The sequence below is a fragment of the Camellia sinensis genome, unplaced genomic scaffold, assembly GCF_055761805.1.
Source record: "Camellia sinensis isolate YWXY unplaced genomic scaffold, ASM5576180v1 Unanchor1, whole genome shotgun sequence".
NCBI lineage: Eukaryota > Viridiplantae > Streptophyta > Magnoliopsida > Ericales > Theaceae > Camellia > Camellia sinensis.
Genome location: NW_028128987.1, coordinates 27608704 through 27628150, shown reverse-complemented (window position 1 = coordinate 27628150; position 19447 = coordinate 27608704). Strand labels below are relative to the sequence as shown.

Here is a 19447-nt window from a genome sequence, read left to right as displayed (position 1 = left end):
CCACACAATTCTTTTTTTCCTCTGGTTACTATTTAATCCACACAATTCTTTAGTACTCAAGTTACTTTAGTCCAGGAAGTATTTTCTAGGACCAAACACATTCCTTTTTTGTTGTTGTGAGGGGGAGCCTACCTTACTGATGCCATTGGAATCCTTTTTCGCTCCTCTCAAGCGCGTGTCCGATTCTTCACTTGATTTTCCCTTACAGGTTTATCTACGTTCCCATGGCCGCAAGATGGTTCCTTATGTTCTCGCTAGTCGTTCTTGGCCCTTATACCAACTTGATATTAAAATTGCCCTTCTTCGTAGTGATCTTTAAGAAGAGGTATATATAGCACAACCATCGGGCAATGTTATTCCTAGTAGTAAGCATCTTGCATGTATCGTATAAAGCATTATGAGCATGTTTGGCACGAAAGAATGGAATGAAGTGTGAATGGAATGAAAGTGAGAATGGAATACAAAGTGGAAGAGAATGGAACGGAATGTCTATTCCCATTCCATTGTTTGGCTTCCAATACGGAATGACGTAGGAATAGAATGATAATTGTCATTCTCATGTTTGGTTATGCCTGTTAAACTAATGGAATGAAATAAGTTTTCATTTGTTTATTTATTTATTTATTCTAATAAGCTAGTAACAAATAAGTTAAAATTTCATATAGATCATAATAGTGTTAATAATTATGGAAGTGATTGTGTGAGTTGTGGTAGTAGTGGTGGTGATAGCAGTGGTAGAAGGACGGTGGTGGTGGTGGTGGTGGTGGTGGTGGTGGTGGTGGTGGTGGTGGTGGCGGCGGCGGCAAGTCGCTATGGCATTGGTCGTGTTGTAGTAATTGTGACGACGGTGGTGCTGGTGGCGGATGGTGATAGTAGAGTGGTGGTTCTCTCAATGGCGGTGGTGGGGTGATTTTTGTGAAAGTGGTGATATTGGTGGTAAGGTAGTTGTTGTGGTGGCGGAAGCACTGGTGGTGGTGCTAGGGGTGATAGTAAGTGGTTCTAGTAATGGAGGCAGTGGTGGTTTGGTGGTGTGGTGGTTGTGGAGGTGGCGGTGGTGGTGATGACCATAGTTGTCAAATCGAGATTCGTATCGTGAATCGAAATGGTCTTGTACCGAATCGCGAAATCGAATCGAATCGTGAATCGTAAAGATTCAGTCACTTTTTCTAAATTACTTAAAAATATATATCTACACATTTAGATGTTAAATATATCTTATGAATATAAAATATTTAAACTTAAATCAATGAAAATGTTATTTTGAATAATAATCACGTAATTTAATAGGTAAGAAGTTAACAAAAGTTCCTATGTAAGATCACCATATTACATTTTTCCTTTTTTAGATATTTCTTATCAACCATTCTTAATAAAGATGTAATATCATCATCCTGCCTTTTTTCTTTTTTAAATATTTCTTATCAGCCATTCTTAATAAAGATAGTAACCAAATAGACAAATTATCAATTTCCAAAGTAACAATAATTAACAACAATGTTGATATTTGGACAATAAGCATATATACTTTTCTAAGTAACACTGAGCAAATAATAAGAAAGAATTATTTAGAATCTTTTATTTTAAAGCCTAAAACATTTTAAAAAGTATAACTAACCGCACACATGTAATATTCAATTTAATAAAATAGTAATAGATAATTTATAGTGTAACTTTAATCTTAAACATCTTTATAAGATATATTATGATTTTTTAAAAGAAAAAAAATGAGAAGAAAGGTTAAAAATATATTGGGTCTGATTGAATTTGATTGGATCCTATTGAAAACTCTATGATCGCTAAAATAATAATAAATCATGTATATATGTTGATTATTTTGGTATTAAACGCTATTAAAAGTTGTATTATGCCATTTTCACTAAAAAGATGGAGAAAAAAAGAGTCGAAAATATGTCGGACACAATAATTTCAAAAGTTGCATGAATCGTAAAAAGTGAATCGAATCGTGAATCGATTGTAAATCGTGCGATTCACTAGAGATTCACTTCCAAAATAAATTCACCAATAGATTCGTATCGATTTTGCAAAAATTGCGAACCGAATCGTGAATCGAATCGTGAATCGTAAGATTCTGATAACAGAGGTGATGACAATGAAGATAGTAGGGTAGTGTGGTGGTAGTGATAATGTGGTGGCAGTGATGTGGTAGTTGTGGTAGCGATGATTGTAGTTATGGCTGTTGTGGTGGTGGTGGTGGTGGTGGTGGTGGTGATAATGTGGTTGTTGTGGTGGCAGTAGTGGTGGTAGTAGTGGAAGGGAGTGGTAGCAAAAAGGAATAATTGGGGTATGCTAATTGATAATGTTTTATGGTGATTCTATGATGTAATGGAATGGCTATTCCTTAGGTTAGAGGAAGGAATAAGCATTCTCACATTTTATTGGAGTAGCCATTCCATTGCAATGAAAATTCCTCCTTGGATAATTTGTACGAAACAAAGGAAAGGGAATGCAAAGCTACAATGGGCATTTCATTCCAGCCCCTTTGCATCGTACCAAACTACTCTATATAATCTTAGGCAATCTCCTCATGTTTGGTTTGATCGATTCAGTGCAATTTTTGAATACGGCTTTCATCGCTCTACATTTGATACTAGGTCTGCATTCATCAGTCCCAAACTAAAACCATTGTATTGACTGTCTACATACCAAACTACTGTATATAATCTTAGGCAATCTCCTCATGCTTGGTTTGATCGATTCAGTACAATTTTTGAATACAGCTTTCATCGCTCTATATTTGATCACTAGGTCTTCATTCATCAGTCCCAAACTAAAACCATTGTATTGACTGTCTACGTGAATGATATCATTATTTCAGGTGATAATTCTCATGGCATTGATATCTCAAGAAGCACTTGGGTAAACATTTTCATACTAAAGATTTGGGTCTTCTGCGCTACATTCTTAAGATTGAGGTTGCTCATTCATCCAAGGGTATTTCTTTGTCTCAACAGAAATAAGTGGTCAGACTCTTGTCTGATACTAATCTTTTGGGTGTTCATTATGCGGATACTACCATGAATTCTACTATTTAGACAGTGATACAGATCCCCTCCAGCATGTAGGTCATTATCACCAACTGATTGGGAAATTGATCTATCTTCTTGTTACTCTTCCTGACATTACATATGTTGTTGGTTCGTTAGTCAACATATGCATGCTCCTCGTCACCCCCGCTTTGAGGTTGTTTGTCAACGTTGTGTGCTACCTACAGAGTGTGCCTGGGCATGACTTACTATATGGTCCTCTCCTTCCTTGTATGCTACCAGATTTAGTGATGCTAATTGGGCTGGTAGCCAACTGACCAACGCTCCACTACTAGATATTGTACATTTGTTGGAGTCAATCTTATTACTTGGCATAGCAAGAAGTGAAGTTTTATTGCTCCCTGTGCTGGAGCCAAGTATCATGCCATAGCGCCTACTACTTTTGAGGTGTTATATATTTGTTCTCTTCAAGATTTTGGTATTTGCGTCACGATGCCTATGGAAATGTGCTATGATAATCAGGCAGCTATCTTCATAACTAATAATCCAGTTTTTCATGAGTGTACCAAACATATATTGAGGTTGATTGTCACTTTATTCGGGACTTACTCATGTGTAAGCAAATTGTTACACCTTATCTCCGCTCCTATGATCAACTTGGCGATATCTTTACAAAGCCCTTGCCTTGCTCTTCTTTCCAGTGTCTTTGTTTCAAGTTGGGCATGTTTGATTTTTATGCTCCAGCTTGAAATGGAGTGTGTGTGTTTTAGATTGGTATAGTCAATGAGGGTATTTTGTTCATTGTGTATTGTAATCATAGTAATATAATGCAAGTTACGGTGTAGGGTTTCAGTATTGGAAGCACTGACCTTCTTTTCTATCTCTCAGTTTTCTCATTTTTTCACTTCCTAACTTTAATACATATTGACAATTCAACTGTCAGTAACCCTCACATCCTTGTAGGACATAACAAATTATTGATGTTAACCCATATCTGCGTAAATATAAGGGACATGAATCAAGAAATGGCTAAACCAATGGGTGCATTATTAATGGTGAATTCCATATAATTATGGTCAAGCGCCACCAATGTTGTAGTGGCTGCCAACTACATAAATTTATTGTCACACATACAGTTATTCTTCAGTCATCAATTATGTATTATGTTAAACTTATGTAAATATCACCAAATTTGGAGTAAGTAATGCATATTGGAAAACAAAAGTTTGAGGGATCACCAATTACTAGATTTACATAGTTGGTGGCAATAACAATAATAATTATATTCAGCGAAAAAAGAGAGCCACATATAAGGATAGGGAACTAAATTAACAAAAGCATACCCTTAAGCTGTTGAACAAGCCCTTTAAGTATTTTCTCCTCACTTGTTAGCTTCGACAATTCTGCCTCGTCTTTAGCTACAGCTAGTTTTGCTTGTTCAACTTCCTGCTTTCGCAATGTTACTCCTTCTTGATAAGTTGCAATCTTTTTCTTCAATTTATCTCTAGCAACTTTTCCAGCCTCCCAACATGTATTTGAGCACTTCACTTTACCATCGTACTCATCACTACCATCACAGCAATCTGCTCACCGAGGCATGTCAAAAATCAAAATAGTAAGTACTGCTAAAATTTACATTGCAATAATAAAGATATTTGCATGTGTAAAGTTTATTCAAAGGATGCCAAAATTTGTTTTAACAAAAGCATAATGCAGGGTGTTCTCACCATTGACAATCTCATTAAAGAATAAAGTTCTCGTAAATTGAAGTGTTGTATGCATAAGGATGTGAAAGAATCAGTGGATAGATCAACTACTTAATGTAAGTTTGATGGTGAGATGTTGAACGCCGTGTCATGTTGATTATATTTGGAGTGTGTTGGGTATTCCCTACACCTGTTTGGAAATTGTGTCATTGCTTAAAAGGACTTAAGATGGGTAACAGGAGAAACAAAAAAGTGCGTTCAGCAATAGAATTCTGTCTTATATAGTATTTATAGGTGGAAAGAAAATAGGCAGTCCTTTGAAAATCTTTAAAGGGGTAGTTTAAGCATATATATCCACTGTAGCTAATGCAAATATACTGAACCTCGCAAGAGAGGATTCATGTTCTCACCTAAGCTACAAACAAATTTCAAAATTTTCTAATACATCTCAATCAAAAATTCTCATCAAGTTAGCAATTTTATTCTCTAATCAAAAATTCTCATCAACCAAATAAACAGAGTTGAACACCGACTTCTTTCTGTTTGCAGAAGTACCAACCAAATGATTAATTACAGCGTAAATAGAAGCTTCCATGCACCATTTTTGCAAATGTCAGTTGAGGACCATGCTTGTGTAGGTGATCTTGCTGAGTTGTAAGCTGAATGACAGTTGTGAGAAAGAGGTCCTCTGATGCTGTTTGCTGTCTTGACTGACTGGAGTATACAGTGCCATACTTTTATCTTGTTGCTAATTCATCCTCGTTGTTTTTTGAACTTGGGTATGCCCGTTGCATGGTGTACATTTTATGACCTTTATAAAATTCTCTTAATTTAAAAAATAAAAAATAATAATATTAAAAATCAACTGCTTCAATTCAATTTATGCATCTACATCTCGACGGCAACAAAAGTCTGCTTGATGCAGTGATTGTAGTCTTAGCCCCCTTTTTATGATGAGAAACCCCACCAACAGCAGTTTCAACCCACCCCTGGACGCTGAACCCCGGATACCGGCAACCACCTGTTAGCCACAGGTATCAGGCAAGTAAGGGCGTACTAATGGGAGTAGACTATAAGACTTCTGGGTTCATAAGACTTCTGGGTTCATGTTAGTCCAATGACAATCTGCAACCGCTAGGCTACCCTGGTGGGTTGCAGTCTTAAGTCTTTCCCAAAGACTCCACGTACGACACAAAAAGTGCAGCTCACCTGGCTGCCCTTGTTTCTCACACAAAACATTCCCAAGTAACATATGTGTTCCCAACTGAAGCAACCTGCTAAACCCCAAAAACGGGTGAAAGAAGTCACACCATAGACCTCTAACAACAGTTGAATGCAACACAAGATGATTCAGGTTAAGCATTGTTGTAAATACTGCATCTATTATGAAGCGCTTCACCTCTTCTCACTAGGTTGTCCACTATCAAAGTTATCACAAACGTAGCTGTGACTAAAACAGAGAAAAGGTGGGAGGGAAAAAAGAGGAGGCAACCTTAGGGCATGTCCCTCTGGATACACTTCCAACAAAAGTTGAGACTTACAATTAGGGACATAAACAAGCCAAGTAGTGGGTTACTCAATGTCAGCTTGAAAAATTAATAAACTCAAAATTGAAGCTCATTTAGCTTGGTTTTTTATACAATCTTAGGGTGCTCACGAGCTTATTAAACCAAGTCCAAGCCAAGCTGAATAAACCACCAAGCTCCAAAGTATGATCAAACTTAGCCATTTGTTTTACAAGTTGAACTTGAGCAAGCCTCTAACTAGCCATGCTCAAGTAGCTTAGTTCATCTTAAGCCCAATTTATTACTCTAACACCATTTAAAGTTGACCTTTTAATAATTGATTTACATTAGAAACTTTTTAAGAAACCAACTTTGTTTAACAGTGGATAAAAAACAAAAAAAAACTCTCGATTGATAATAATACTTTCCAAAAAAACTCTTTAATATTACTAATTAGAATGTATATATACATATGTTTTTGCCTACATTGTATAGATATATAAATAATTATAAATAAATGAGGAAGGAAATAAGCAATTTTTATAGCTTAAACAGATAGTAATTTTTATATCTTATAATATAATACATATTTTTTGTGAAATATTTCATCACATTCAGAAATATATTTCTTGTGAGTCAGCCTTTTCAAATGAAAATCGTACAGAAACAGTGGACATTAGTATTGCTTCTGTTTTAATATTTCTTTTCTTTTCTTTTTTTTCTTTTTTCTTCTTCTTCTTCTTTTTTTTTTTTTTTTTTTTTGATAAACCATTCTACAGATACCTTCTCAAACCCAAAACTATGTAGAAATGGCCCTTCAGAAAAGAAAAGAAAAAACACTATCCAAACATAAAAAAAGAAAAGAAAAATCTTATGAGATTCCAAAATTTTGAGTCCATAAGAAAATGCAAATGATTCTGAAATTGGTTTCATATTTTCATATAAAAAAAAATATTAAAAAAAAATCGAAGGAAAAAACTGAAAACCAAATTGCTACTAAACATGCCCTTGATACTTAGTAATCCTATTAGTTACTAAATTCACAATATTATTAAAGTTAGTGACAACCATAATGTGATCTGATCTCACATCTTATTTACCAATCCAGAATTCCTACACCTCGAGACATCCTTCCCAGGCAAACAGACACAGCATGATACAACAATTCAAAGATTTCACTCACTAATGCCAACTAAACTAAGCCATAACCCACAACTTCCATAAAAGCTCAAGTTATCCCCAATAAATACTCCCCATCTATAGAAATGCCAAATAGGTCTTAGAATGCCGACTTTAAGGCAAGACTTGGTTGACCGAATTAGTAGATGAAGGGGGTAAAGTGACATGGAGCAATAGTTGATGGGAGTAAAGTGTAATTCGCACTAATCTTAAGCCAAAATGTTTTAATTTTCAAGGTTATGGGCATCATGCTCGAGACTGCCCTCTCCTAAAATTAATGTGTATATTAAGTCAGTTGTTGCAGTATAAAATGAAAAAACGTTCAGAGATAAAAGAATCCAAGATTATGAGGATTTTTGTGCAAGTTGTTCATCCTGTCGACCACGAGTCCATTGATGATCTCTTTGATAATGTGATTGGCATCATTCGACCTTTGTTAGCCTCCAGTAAACAAGACTAAGGGAACTTGAAAAGCTACAATGAAGGGGGAAAGAATTCATAAGAGGGTAAATACTGTGATCAAGTGTGCTCTCTAGATAGGGATTGATACTAGGAATTGCACTAATGATGTATCTTAAGAATTTGTGAAGAAACTGAGTTTGAAAGTTGAGCCACACCCTTGGCCTTATCACGAGGCATGGATTACTAATACCAATTAAAATCAATAAGCACTACCTCATGACACTCAACATTGGCCAACTCAAAGAGATCGGAATGTGTGATGCTCTGCCTCTTAAGCTCTGTCATATTCTCATCAGCCACACATGGATTTGGGATCATCATGTTACACATGCTGGACATGTAAACACTTTTTTTTTTTTAATTGATGACTGTGAAATACAGCTTTACTTGTGTCACTGATTCCAAAGTCATTAAATTGAAGAAGAATTATTTGTTGATTAGGCATGTTCCTCATTCAAATGAGATTCTTGGTGTGCACCAAAATCAAGTTCTTTTCAGTGGGGGAAAATTGATGTTGCAATCCTTCATTGGTTAAAGGCGAATTGTCTACTTTGGAAGTCTCAGGTGAAGCCTATGGGCACATTGCATGGAAAGAAAACTTTTTGGTCCAATAATGTAATTTACAAAATTATTAGTTAGGATATTTTGTTTATGTTTCCAAATATTACTCGGGTTTAGTTTCCAATTATTATGTTTCCAAATAATGGCCTTAGGCCTATAAATATTAGGTTTTGCATTGCATTATTCAGATTTTGATTAATAATATTGTAAGTGTTTACGGTTGTTGGCTCATGAATGTTTTTTCTCACTCTTTCCCTACTGACTACTGAGAACAAAGTTTAGTTGAAACATATAAATAATTTGAGGGCAAAGTGACAATCCTTTGGAAGAGTAGATGAAATCACCAAAAATGTTTAAACTAAGCTAACATGCATATAAAAAATACGAGAAAAGGTTTAATACTTTAGACTAGAGGGTTTCCACAAACAACACGCACGATCATGCATTGAGAGAAACGTTAAAGAGAGTTCATGAGAGGTTAGAGTAAGAAGGATGAAAATATATATACACAATAAAAAATAAAAAAATAAAAAAACAGAAGGGCCTTAACTTCTTTTTAACAACCTTTGATTAACTTCCTATTTATTTGCTCCTTTAAAGTGGGTCTTATTATTCTTTCTGTTTTACAACTTACAAGGTGGGGACAAGACAATTTATACGCTTCTATACTGGAGACCTAGATAAAGACTAAAAGGCCTATACGATTAAAGCTTGCAACATTAATGTGCTTAAGAAAAAAAAGAAAAACGAAAGCAACAAGCTATGACATTTTAGAGGATGTTTAACACATAAAGCATCATGATAAACAAGTTAAAAGTGAATAGACCAATGCAAAATCAAAGAATGGATTATATTGAAAATAACTTATGCTAATACCACATTAAAAAGTCAGACTCACACTCGAAAAAATATTTTGTATATTGGAGATATTTATTACAAGGAAACAATGAAACCAAATCAAACTAAGGCTTGTGTCCAAATTAGGTGAGGTTGTCTACATAAATCATTTTTTGCCATTCAACTCTATCAAAGGCTCTATGCTTAATTAATTTAAGTAAATCCATATACTTTTTCACTATTGCATCCCATATCAGCTTAGGCCTTCCCCTCCCCCTACCACTTCCGTTAATGGTGATCATATCACTCTTCCTTACCGTTGCATAAATAAGTATTCGTTATACGTGAACGTATTCTCTCTTAACTAACCTTCAATAAGTGCTACTCCTACCATTTCACAAATTTATTATCTTTTCTAGTTTTACCGCACATCCATCTAAGCATTCTCATCTCAAGTACACTCCTTACTTTATACACATGTTTCTTTATTGCCCAACATTTTGTTCCATAAAGCATCACTGGTAATGCAATCCACAAGAAGAGCCCAAAAAAAAAAAAAAAAAAAAAGCAAAGTTAAAGAAGTGGCAATAATTGAAAATTGTCATTGTTTTGAGCTACTAGTTTTGTTGTAGTCCTATTATAGTCTCATTGGTGATTTGGGAGTAAAAAGGATTTCTTACCACAAATACCATCATTGACTCTAGAAGAAAATATAAAAAATGGAGCATAGCCTGCATTGTGACAATAGAATTTTCCATTGGGGCATGCTGATGTTCCTGAAAACCCACAACAATAATTTGTCAAACCACCAAACAAAGATAATGCATAGGACATATATTTTGAAGCCTAACAACCAGAGAAAGCAGCAACCCAATAAAATAAAAAAACAAAAGAGGCACCACCAGAACACGTAACATAAAAAATAATTAATATATATATATATATACATATATCCAATTTTAAGTCATATTTTGTGAAGACCACATACTTGTTTTCTTGTGATGAAAGTGCAATTAAAGACAACATAGGCTAGCACAGCTAATTTTGCAGCAAAATAACAATACAGAAGGTAAAGGGGAATAAGCAGTAGATATATCGAAGTAAAAAAGAAAAATGAGGGAGAAAGGGTAGACCAGGCTCGTCAGTGCCATCGAGGCAGTCGCAGAAGTCGTCATTGAGCTGAGATTTGCTAAATTTCTTGGATCCATCCCTGCATTTGATACTGATAGTGCCCGATGACGACGAGGATGATGAAAATGTCTTATAATATAATTCATCTGTTGTCATCCATTATCCATGATGTTTAACAAAAATCAAAATCAAAATCAACATCATAGACATATATGTCCTCTCATAATGCGTAGTACATATATGTATATATGCATAATATGAAAATGAAAATGAAAATGAAAATGAAAATGAAAAGAAAACCTTGGGGAGCAATTCCAAGTAGGTCTCTGGAGGGAACAGAAGCCGATCTACCAATAAAAAAAGCCACCCATAACATAATAATAAACCATAGCCAGGAAAAGGAGGAGAAGGACGAGGTTTTCATCTTCTGCAAAACCCTTTACAATCAAATCCAACTACCCTCTTCTCTTTTTATTTACTACTTTTTGTTTTAACTCTTGATTTGTCCCTCTAAACCACACCACCTACCTACGTAATTCGTAAGCCCAAATCCAAATCCACCTCCAACTCCAACTCCAAATCAAACTATAATGTATAAGCCGATTAGATCTGATTAGATTAGATGCCTATGCGGAGTTTGGAAACAAGAACCTAACTTATGAAGATGAAGATAGAGGAGAGGAGCTATTGACCGATCGCACTTCTCAGCGGCACGTCTCAAGTGCTAACTGCGACCTCTGTTTGATCACAGGGATGAGGGCACAAAAGAAAATTTTAAAAAATAAATTTTATCACAGGGATGAGGGCACAAAAGAAATTTTAAAAAATAAATTAATAAAATGAAAAAAAATAACTAAAAAAATAGACACGACACAAGTATAAACCTCGTGAGTCATAATTAAAAAAAAATTAATCATAATTACGACTAAGATCCGTACTCCTTTTAAAAGGGCTATATTAAAATTTCCTATAAAATGATTGTGTCCCATGAAGGCTGGGTGCCAAGAAAAGAAAATGAGAAATAATAAATTGTGTTTTTATTTCAACCAGTCACAACAACATTTATTCACACATGATTGAATTTTTTTTATTATATTTTGATGAATAATGTTTTTTTTTTTTTAATCAAGAATGAGTAATGTTAGTACTATGAAATATATACAATCAATTAGTATGGGTGTTACTTTGGATCATACACGCCAAAATTGATTTTTTTTTTTTTTTTTTTTAACAGTCGTCATAATCTCAACAATATCCTTTGGAACTCCATCCATGTAACCTTTCTCTGGCAACCTCTACCCCTAGTCCCTTCTCCTTTATGGCAACCTTCCTCTAGCCCTCATTACCCTTTGACAATCTCTCTTCACTATTACCCCTTCCGATACCCTCATCTTTTAGGGACCTGCCTTTTACAGTGTGATGTCCCAGGTCATAAACCAGATTTGTAACCACTTGTTTCTGTGTCCCAGGTCATAAACCAGATTTGTAACCACTTGTTTCTGTGAATGACATTTGTTTGGGATTGATTTAGTTGAGATTGTTGTTGTTCTCATGCATTGCATTCAATCATTTTTGTTTCGGGTGTTAGATTAAAAAACTGGGACTTAGAATTGCTCCAAACTAAAAACCTACCTAGACATTGGCCGCACAAGTGGCCGAAGAACAACTCAGCCTTGAATTTTGAACATGTCTCTCTATCAACTGACCCTCTCCATTTTCTTGATCATTTCAAACCCTCTCTAATCTTTTTCTCTCTTTTTCTCTTATCTCTCTCTATCGAAATTCACCAACACTCACGAACCTCTTCATCTAACAAAATCAATAGAGTTTTAGACCTTACCAATTTGACAGGCATCTCAAGGGCTACGTTTTGAATGGTGGAGATCGTTTTCTAGTACCATCGAATTTTGGGTTTTTCTCTCTTTTCCTATTCTAAGCTTGACGTAGGGGTTTTCTTGAAGTTGTGTGTTATCTAGCTTCGTTATGTGTTATTTTTGTACTTAGAGTGATTTGGAAACCTAGGGTTTATTTAACTTGATATTAATGCATATAATGAGGGGAAATTCTTGTGAGTTCAAAAATCTTGAAATTTGATTGTTCATGGTTGTTATGTATGTTTGAAATTGGAGAAATTACTTTTGAAATGAGAAATTTCCAGTTTTTCCAAAACCCTGGAATTTGCGAAATTAAGGAATCAATTGTTTATCGAGGAAAACTCTTGAAAATTGTGAGAAATTACAAGCATTGATTACATTTGTGAAATGTTGAGGTTATGAGATAATGTACTCATTTTGGAATTGTTGAAAAAGTATTGAGTTATAGCAATCAGTGGAGGATTGCGTTGATGCATTGTAGAATTTCATGTGAATTAGGGAAATTTGAAACAATTGCAAAGACATGCATATCATTGACATTCATGTGCTCGTGTTTTAAATGTCACATTTACCTTTGAGAAATGCATTGAGATTACTTTTGTTGAGAATAAATTGTTATTTTGAGAAATGGGATAAATACCTTGGTGAATCCGATTAGAAGGTGTAGTTCAATTGAAAATTAAGTTAGCTTTAGGTCCATGGTGAAAGTCCAAAAACACACATGGAGTAGGTCCCAATTTCCTTCCGGTTCAAAGCCGATAAAGTGGTTTTGGTAGTGCTCAATGAGACTACTTGCACACATTAGCCTAAAGATTACCATAGTCGTATTTATCGCCCAACTTTTTATCAAAACGAATGATTGTTTGATTATAAATCCGAACAAGTGCATGGCATGAAATTTCAAAATGAAAAAAAACTTATGTTTTTGGGCACGGCATTCTCGTATGCATTCACCTCATGATGTTATTAAATTTCATGTACTTCATTAAGATTATATCTACCGAGCGTCATTGCTTATCCCATCATGGACAATTTCAGGTGTTAACGGTGTGCCTCCACCAAAGTGAAGACTTGTAGGATTTTGGAGCTTAGGGCTCGTTTACTTGCTTTCATTTTTGTATAGCCATTGGGCTTTTATGTTTTGGGATTTAAATTTCATTTTTGATGTAGCCTGGCTAAGCCTTGAAACTTTTAGCCTTTAAGGCATTTCCCTTGTATTTAAACTTCTTTCTATCTTTTATAATTACATGCTATAGATTCAAGCTCGTAGAGTTGTGAATTTATTAATGCATGTGGTGTAATTGGAACAACTGAATGAAATACAAGGATTGAGGATTTATTATTATATGAATTGTGGGTCAATGTTCACTATTAGTTATTGATTTCAAATGAGTAATTGATAATTGGAATCGAATAATGAAAATGAGATATATATGTATTCAGTCGGGTTTCGTTATTTTGAGGGCGTTATAACTTAGTATAAGAGCTTACCATGTTTGAATATCTTAGGCTCACATGATGTGGTTCTTACCATAATGGGTTCATTTCGCTAACTATAAGTGTTATATGCTTTTTGTGCTATATGATAACACATTATGTGACTAAGTGGGTATGGCATTAAAATTCTAGGATGTTAATTGCATCTACGAAATTTATAGAAGTCTTATTAGAAGAGCACTTGATCAATACTTATTATAATAGAAACTCTTGGAACATTTGTGGGATAATTACTATCTTGGAAGAGACTATATGTGATTACATGACTAAGTGCTTATATAGAGTGCAATTCCGTTCTATTTATTATTCTAGGACGTGTGAAACTTTATTACGAGCACATGTATTAGTGTGCTAAATTCATTTGTGTTTGTCTTTAATTACGATGTCGGAACAATGACATGTAGTACAAGTGGTAAGAGTGGTAGGCCTCGTCGGGGTGGCCAAGAGATAACTGTTCAGGATGAGGTTCTAGTGCAAGACGAAGGGTTTGGCTAAGCTAATGTGGCCGAACAAGTGAGTCAAGCTGAAGTGCCGAGGCAAATGGGCCAAGGTGCTATAGGTGCTTTAGCCCAAGAAATAATGGGTATTTTGAGGGAGTCAATGGGCATCTTAAGGGCAAAGAATCAAGTCCGAGAGAATGTGGCCAAGTGAGATCATCATTTCTTACTAGGGAATTCTTCTGGTCAAAACTGGTGAAGTTTTATGGAGAACTGGATCCAGTAAAGGTGGATGAGTGGCTCAAAGAGATAGTGAAGACCTTTGAGATGCCTTGCATCAATGATGATAAGTTGAGGGTAACCTTGGAAGCTTTTCAACTCAATGGAGATGCAAGCTAGTGGTGGAAGTATGCCAAGGTCTGGATTAGGGTATCTTGGGAATCATTCACTGCCGCTTTCCAAGACAAATACTTACCTCCCACTATTAGGGAAAGACTAAGGCAACAATTTGAAAGACTCAAACAATTGAGCACACCTTTGGCCGAGTCCAAAACAGTCTTTACTAGTTTGTCCTAGGTTTGCTCTAGAGTTAGTAGTGACGAAAGAACATCATTGCATAGAATTCGAAAAGCAGTTGAGAATCGAGATTAGGTTTAAGGTCTCTGGTTCTATGATTCAAGAATATGACCTCTTGGTTGAGTCAACAGCCTATGTCGAGATCACAGTTGAAGAGGAGGAACGCTTGAGGAGCTCCAAACCAAGAGGACAAGAGTCGCAAGGCAATTTCCAAAATAGCAAAAGGCAGATAAGTTTTACCTTATACCAATTCCAGCCACTACAAACTAGATCTACTTTCCCGGTATCAAGTACTAGCTTAGGGAGGAACACCTAGAGTGGGATTACTTGTTTTAAGTGTGGCCAATTAGGCCCAAGTGTAACGCCCCCAAAATGATACAATAAAGATAACTCACATGCAGAATAAATATGAGAAATAACATACTTTTATTTATCAGAATTCACTGTCTAACAACTAGTTAAATGCCATGTAGACTGACATCGTTCCAAGTAATTGCTTGGTTACACAAATTGAGTCTCGCTCATTACATCTTAAGCCCTTGGCTTTACAAATAACAAACATACACACACAAGGCATAATTAAGAAGCTCTTGCTTCCCGAAAGTCCATCCATGCTATTGCCTTGGAGAAAACATCTCACCTGCACCTGAAAATGGTTTTCCCATATAGGAGCCAACAGCCCAGTAGAGATAATCTAACACAATATATGAGGTTTAGCAAAGGTATAAATACTACGTGCATAAACAATACTGATACTAAAACATCCACAAGGCCTGCATATTCATATGCCACTAAGACCTAACCTCGTTCCATTTTCCTTCAATTCATTTCCAGTTCATACATGCTACTCAATTCATGAGTTAAATTCATTATCTTTCAACAACCAAAATGAGACTACAACTCAATGGTTTTTCAATTATGCACAACACACATAAACACTTCAAACCTGCCATTTTACGGGTATTTCGTCCGAAGGAATCGGCACCCATTTATATATAAATTTTCAGGTCTTTCACCCAGGACACTCTGACCAGCTCGCTTTAAATGGAGTCCATCTCCTTTCTCTTCCTAAACAAATATACATATGCAATGTATTTATAAACAAAATCACATATGTAGTACATCCCCTTTCTCCTCCTAATAAACATACATATACAATGTATTTATAGCATGGTCATATTTAATGACACCAACAATGGGTTAGCATTAAATCGCATAATCCTCATGTAATTTCTTCACAATCATAGCTATTCTCCGCCGAAAGCCCAATGCAATTATTTATAAAGAGATGTTCAATATCAAAATAAATAGTTTATTCAAAACTTCCATAGGTAAGATAATACATATCCAATATCACCATTTATAGCCACAACCTTCCAATTTCAAATTTTCAATGTTAATCCCACTTATTTATGCAAAATAATGATTTAATCAAATTAGGGTAAAATCCCCCCTTTTACCAAATATCAACCCAAACACCAAAAATAACTATTCTGGCACAATACAACCTTATATCCAAACCTCAAACCCATTTATGCCACTTTCATCAAAAACCCTTATTTTCCATATAACACCCAAATCTTACATTCGTCCAAACCACAACCCAATCTCATTATCTATACACAATAGCAAATAACTAAGCTAAAAACCATATTAGAGTGTAAAAAATCCCTACCTCAATAAAGGAAGACGAGCAAAGCAAGGTTGAACTCCAAAAATGACGAAACCCACTTTTACTTAGATCAATACGAAGCTCTTGAAGCCCTCTACCTTATTCTCAAAGACACTAGGGTCAAGAATTCAATGGGTTTAGATGAAATCTTAGAGAGAATACCTAACCAAAAAAAAATCTGAGAGAGAAGGTGAGTTTCTAGAGAGAGAAGCTTAAGATCTAGAAATTTGGAGACTTTTAGAGAGAGAGAGAAAGCAGAAAATGATCTGAAATGTCACTTTCACAATCTGTTATAACATGGTCCACTCGAGCGTGGAAAGCCCCGTTCGAGTGTAAGACACAGACTCCCGCTCGAGCGTGAAATACGCTCTTCCAGTATTTTTACAGACACAGTCCCCGCTCGAGAGCCTGAATTCCCGTTCGATCATGGAGCGAAATTTATGAAGCCCGCTCGAGCGCAAGAGCCAAATTCTGGGCAACAAAGGCTTGGAAAAACAAGCAACCAACCTGTTCCAAACACACAACTACAACCCAATAACCAACATTAAAGGGAAGACAAGGAAAACAAGAATGAACTACCGTCCAAACCATACAAACCCAAGTCCGGAACACCACAAGAGACGGGTCAAAACCAGGGTCGCTATAACCTCCCCCCTTAAAGAATTTCGTCCCCAAAATTACAAATCATGTTTCAAAACCATGTTTTAGCCGGAAAATGCATGAGACCCCCAGTGGGGGTACTGGGGGTCTCTTCCTATTGGCCCAAAACCTGTGTTTTTTTTTTTTTTTTTTTTTTTTTGATTTCAGCCATTACCAGCCTCCCACGTGGAGGTGGGGGTTGCTGGGGGTCTCCCCTGCTGGGGGTCTCCAGCAGGGCCCTGTTTTAGCCAATTTCCAAAATGATTACCAACAACATATACGATGCTTCCGAGAGTGATACAACTCCCACAATATTCCACATTCTCAAAACATATACAATGTTTATATTGAATCCATGTTCTTCCCAAACAATTATAACATATACAATGTTTTTACAAGTTAAAACATAAACAATGCTTGTACTTCTCATTAACAAAATTAATTCTCAATACATACTTATGCATCAATAAACAAATCCGAATATTTCTCTCGGATTTCTAATTCACGTTCCCAAGTCACTTCCTCGACTCCGTGATGTTTCTACAATACTTTTACCAAAGGAATTTGTCTTGTCTCGCAAGACTTGGTCCTGTCTATCCAAGACTCTTACCGGTCCCTCCTCATACGAGGCATCCTCATCTATCTCTACGTCGGTCCAGTCCAATATGTGCGATGGATCTGGCTCATATTTCCGAAGTATACAAATATGAAACACGTCATGAACCTCAGAAATCTGTGACGGTAACGCTAAACAATAAGTATAACGATCCCGGTTGTCCCTTCACTGTTATGTTGTATTCCGAACTCAGTTCCGTGGAGTTGGTAGTTGTATCTATCTTGTTGTCATCCTTTAATTCCATTTGTTCGAGTTTTAGGATGTATTGGGCAGAGTTGTTACAGGTTGGTTGGGCTTTGGTTTCAATTCTTTATTGCCCAGTTTTTAGGAGGTCCGCTCGAGCGGGTCTTCTTGCGCTCGAGCGGAGATTGCACGCTCCTAGTATTTTGGTGCTCTGCAGAACTTCTACAAGCATGTTTTTCACGCTCGAGCGGGTTTCTTTACGCTCGAGCGGGTTTCTTTACGCTCGAGCGGTGGCGCTCGAGCGGGTACTCTGGCGCTCGAGCGGGTAGTACTTTTTGGTGTAAGTTCTGGGAGGGAGAAATCTACACTCGAGCGGACTGGTTTTCGCACTCGAGCGGATGTGCTTTACTCTTCTGTCTTGGCGCTCGAGCGGGCCTTTTTGCGCTCGAGCGTACCTAGTTTTTTGTTCTTGACGCTCGAGCGTTGTGTTCTCCGCTCGAGCGGGAATGTCGTATATCAGTTGGCAGCTGGGCATTTTAAAATCACTTTTTACTTTCTCTCTCTCTCTCTCTTACTTTCTAAAATGACATTTTGAGAGTTCCTTTCTCTAGAAACTCCCTTCTCTTTAGGGTTTGATCTAGTTAGAGTGTTTCCTTTTCCTTCGGCCTTTGTAAAAGTTGGGTTGATCGTCGAGGGCTATCCATTGATCCAAAAATATTGAGTTTTGGAGCACGTTGAGTTTCTTCATCTTCTTTCCTTGAGCTCCGAATTTGAGGTAGGGATTCCTACTCACTCTTATGAGTTTTAACCTAGATTTTGAGCTTATTGTTTAAATGGTTGATTTTGGGACTTAGGGTTTCAAAATGTGTTAAAGAGGGTTTTGTGATTTTGGGCTCATAATATGTATTTTGGGTTTCAAAATGATGATATTGTTGTTGGTTATTGATATTTAGACCATTTGGTCAATATTTGGAAATCGGGTAGAAAACCCTAATTTTGGAAAAATTGTGACTTTATGGAATTGAGTTGGAAGTAATGAAATTGGTGCATTATATGGTTGAATAGTGGAGTTAGATTTATTAATCGCTCACTTTTGAAAACATTGATGTTTTATCTGTTAGAGCTTTTATTATCTGTTTAGAAATAATTGCTTGGGCTATTGGTGGAGAGTAGTTTTGATTGTTGCAGTCAATGCATGATGATTAGGCAAACTAAAACTAATCAATTGGATATTTCATAGAGTATGACGGTTGATAGAATACATTAACGTTATGTATTGATTGATTGTGCATATGACCGTTGTGTATATACGTTGTGTGTGTGGGAAGAGATAGGGGATGTACTCCACGGTTTAGGGGAAGATAAAGGATGGACCTCTAAACCGAATGTTGTTTGGGAGGAGATAGGGGATGGACTCCATTGATACAGCTCATATGCTTGTCAGATAATGTGTTGATATAGCTCATATGCTTATCTTGGGAAGTGTTGATATAACTCATATGCTTATCATTGGAAGTGTTGATATAGCTAATATGCATATCTGTTGAAATATGGATACAGCTTGTAT

At 36.1% G+C, this 19447-nt stretch overlaps 1 protein-coding gene across 1 annotated transcript in view; it reads right to left on the bottom strand.

Annotated features, from left to right (window-relative positions):
- Positions 1-11249, bottom strand: part of LOC114285947 (glucosidase 2 subunit beta) — a 47652-nt gene extending 36403 nt beyond the window's left edge. Inside the window, exons 1-4 of the mRNA XM_028229037.2 lie at positions 10687-11249; positions 10389-10532; positions 9936-10031; positions 4349-4588 (exon numbers count right to left, since the gene is read on the bottom strand). Coding sequence (XP_028084838.2) covers positions 4349-4588; positions 9936-10031; positions 10389-10532; positions 10687-10810 — 604 coding nt within the window. The 5' untranslated portion in view covers positions 10811-11249. The remainder of the gene's footprint in view (positions 1-4348; positions 4589-9935; positions 10032-10388; positions 10533-10686) is intronic.
- Positions 11250-19447: the final 8198 nt, after the last annotated feature.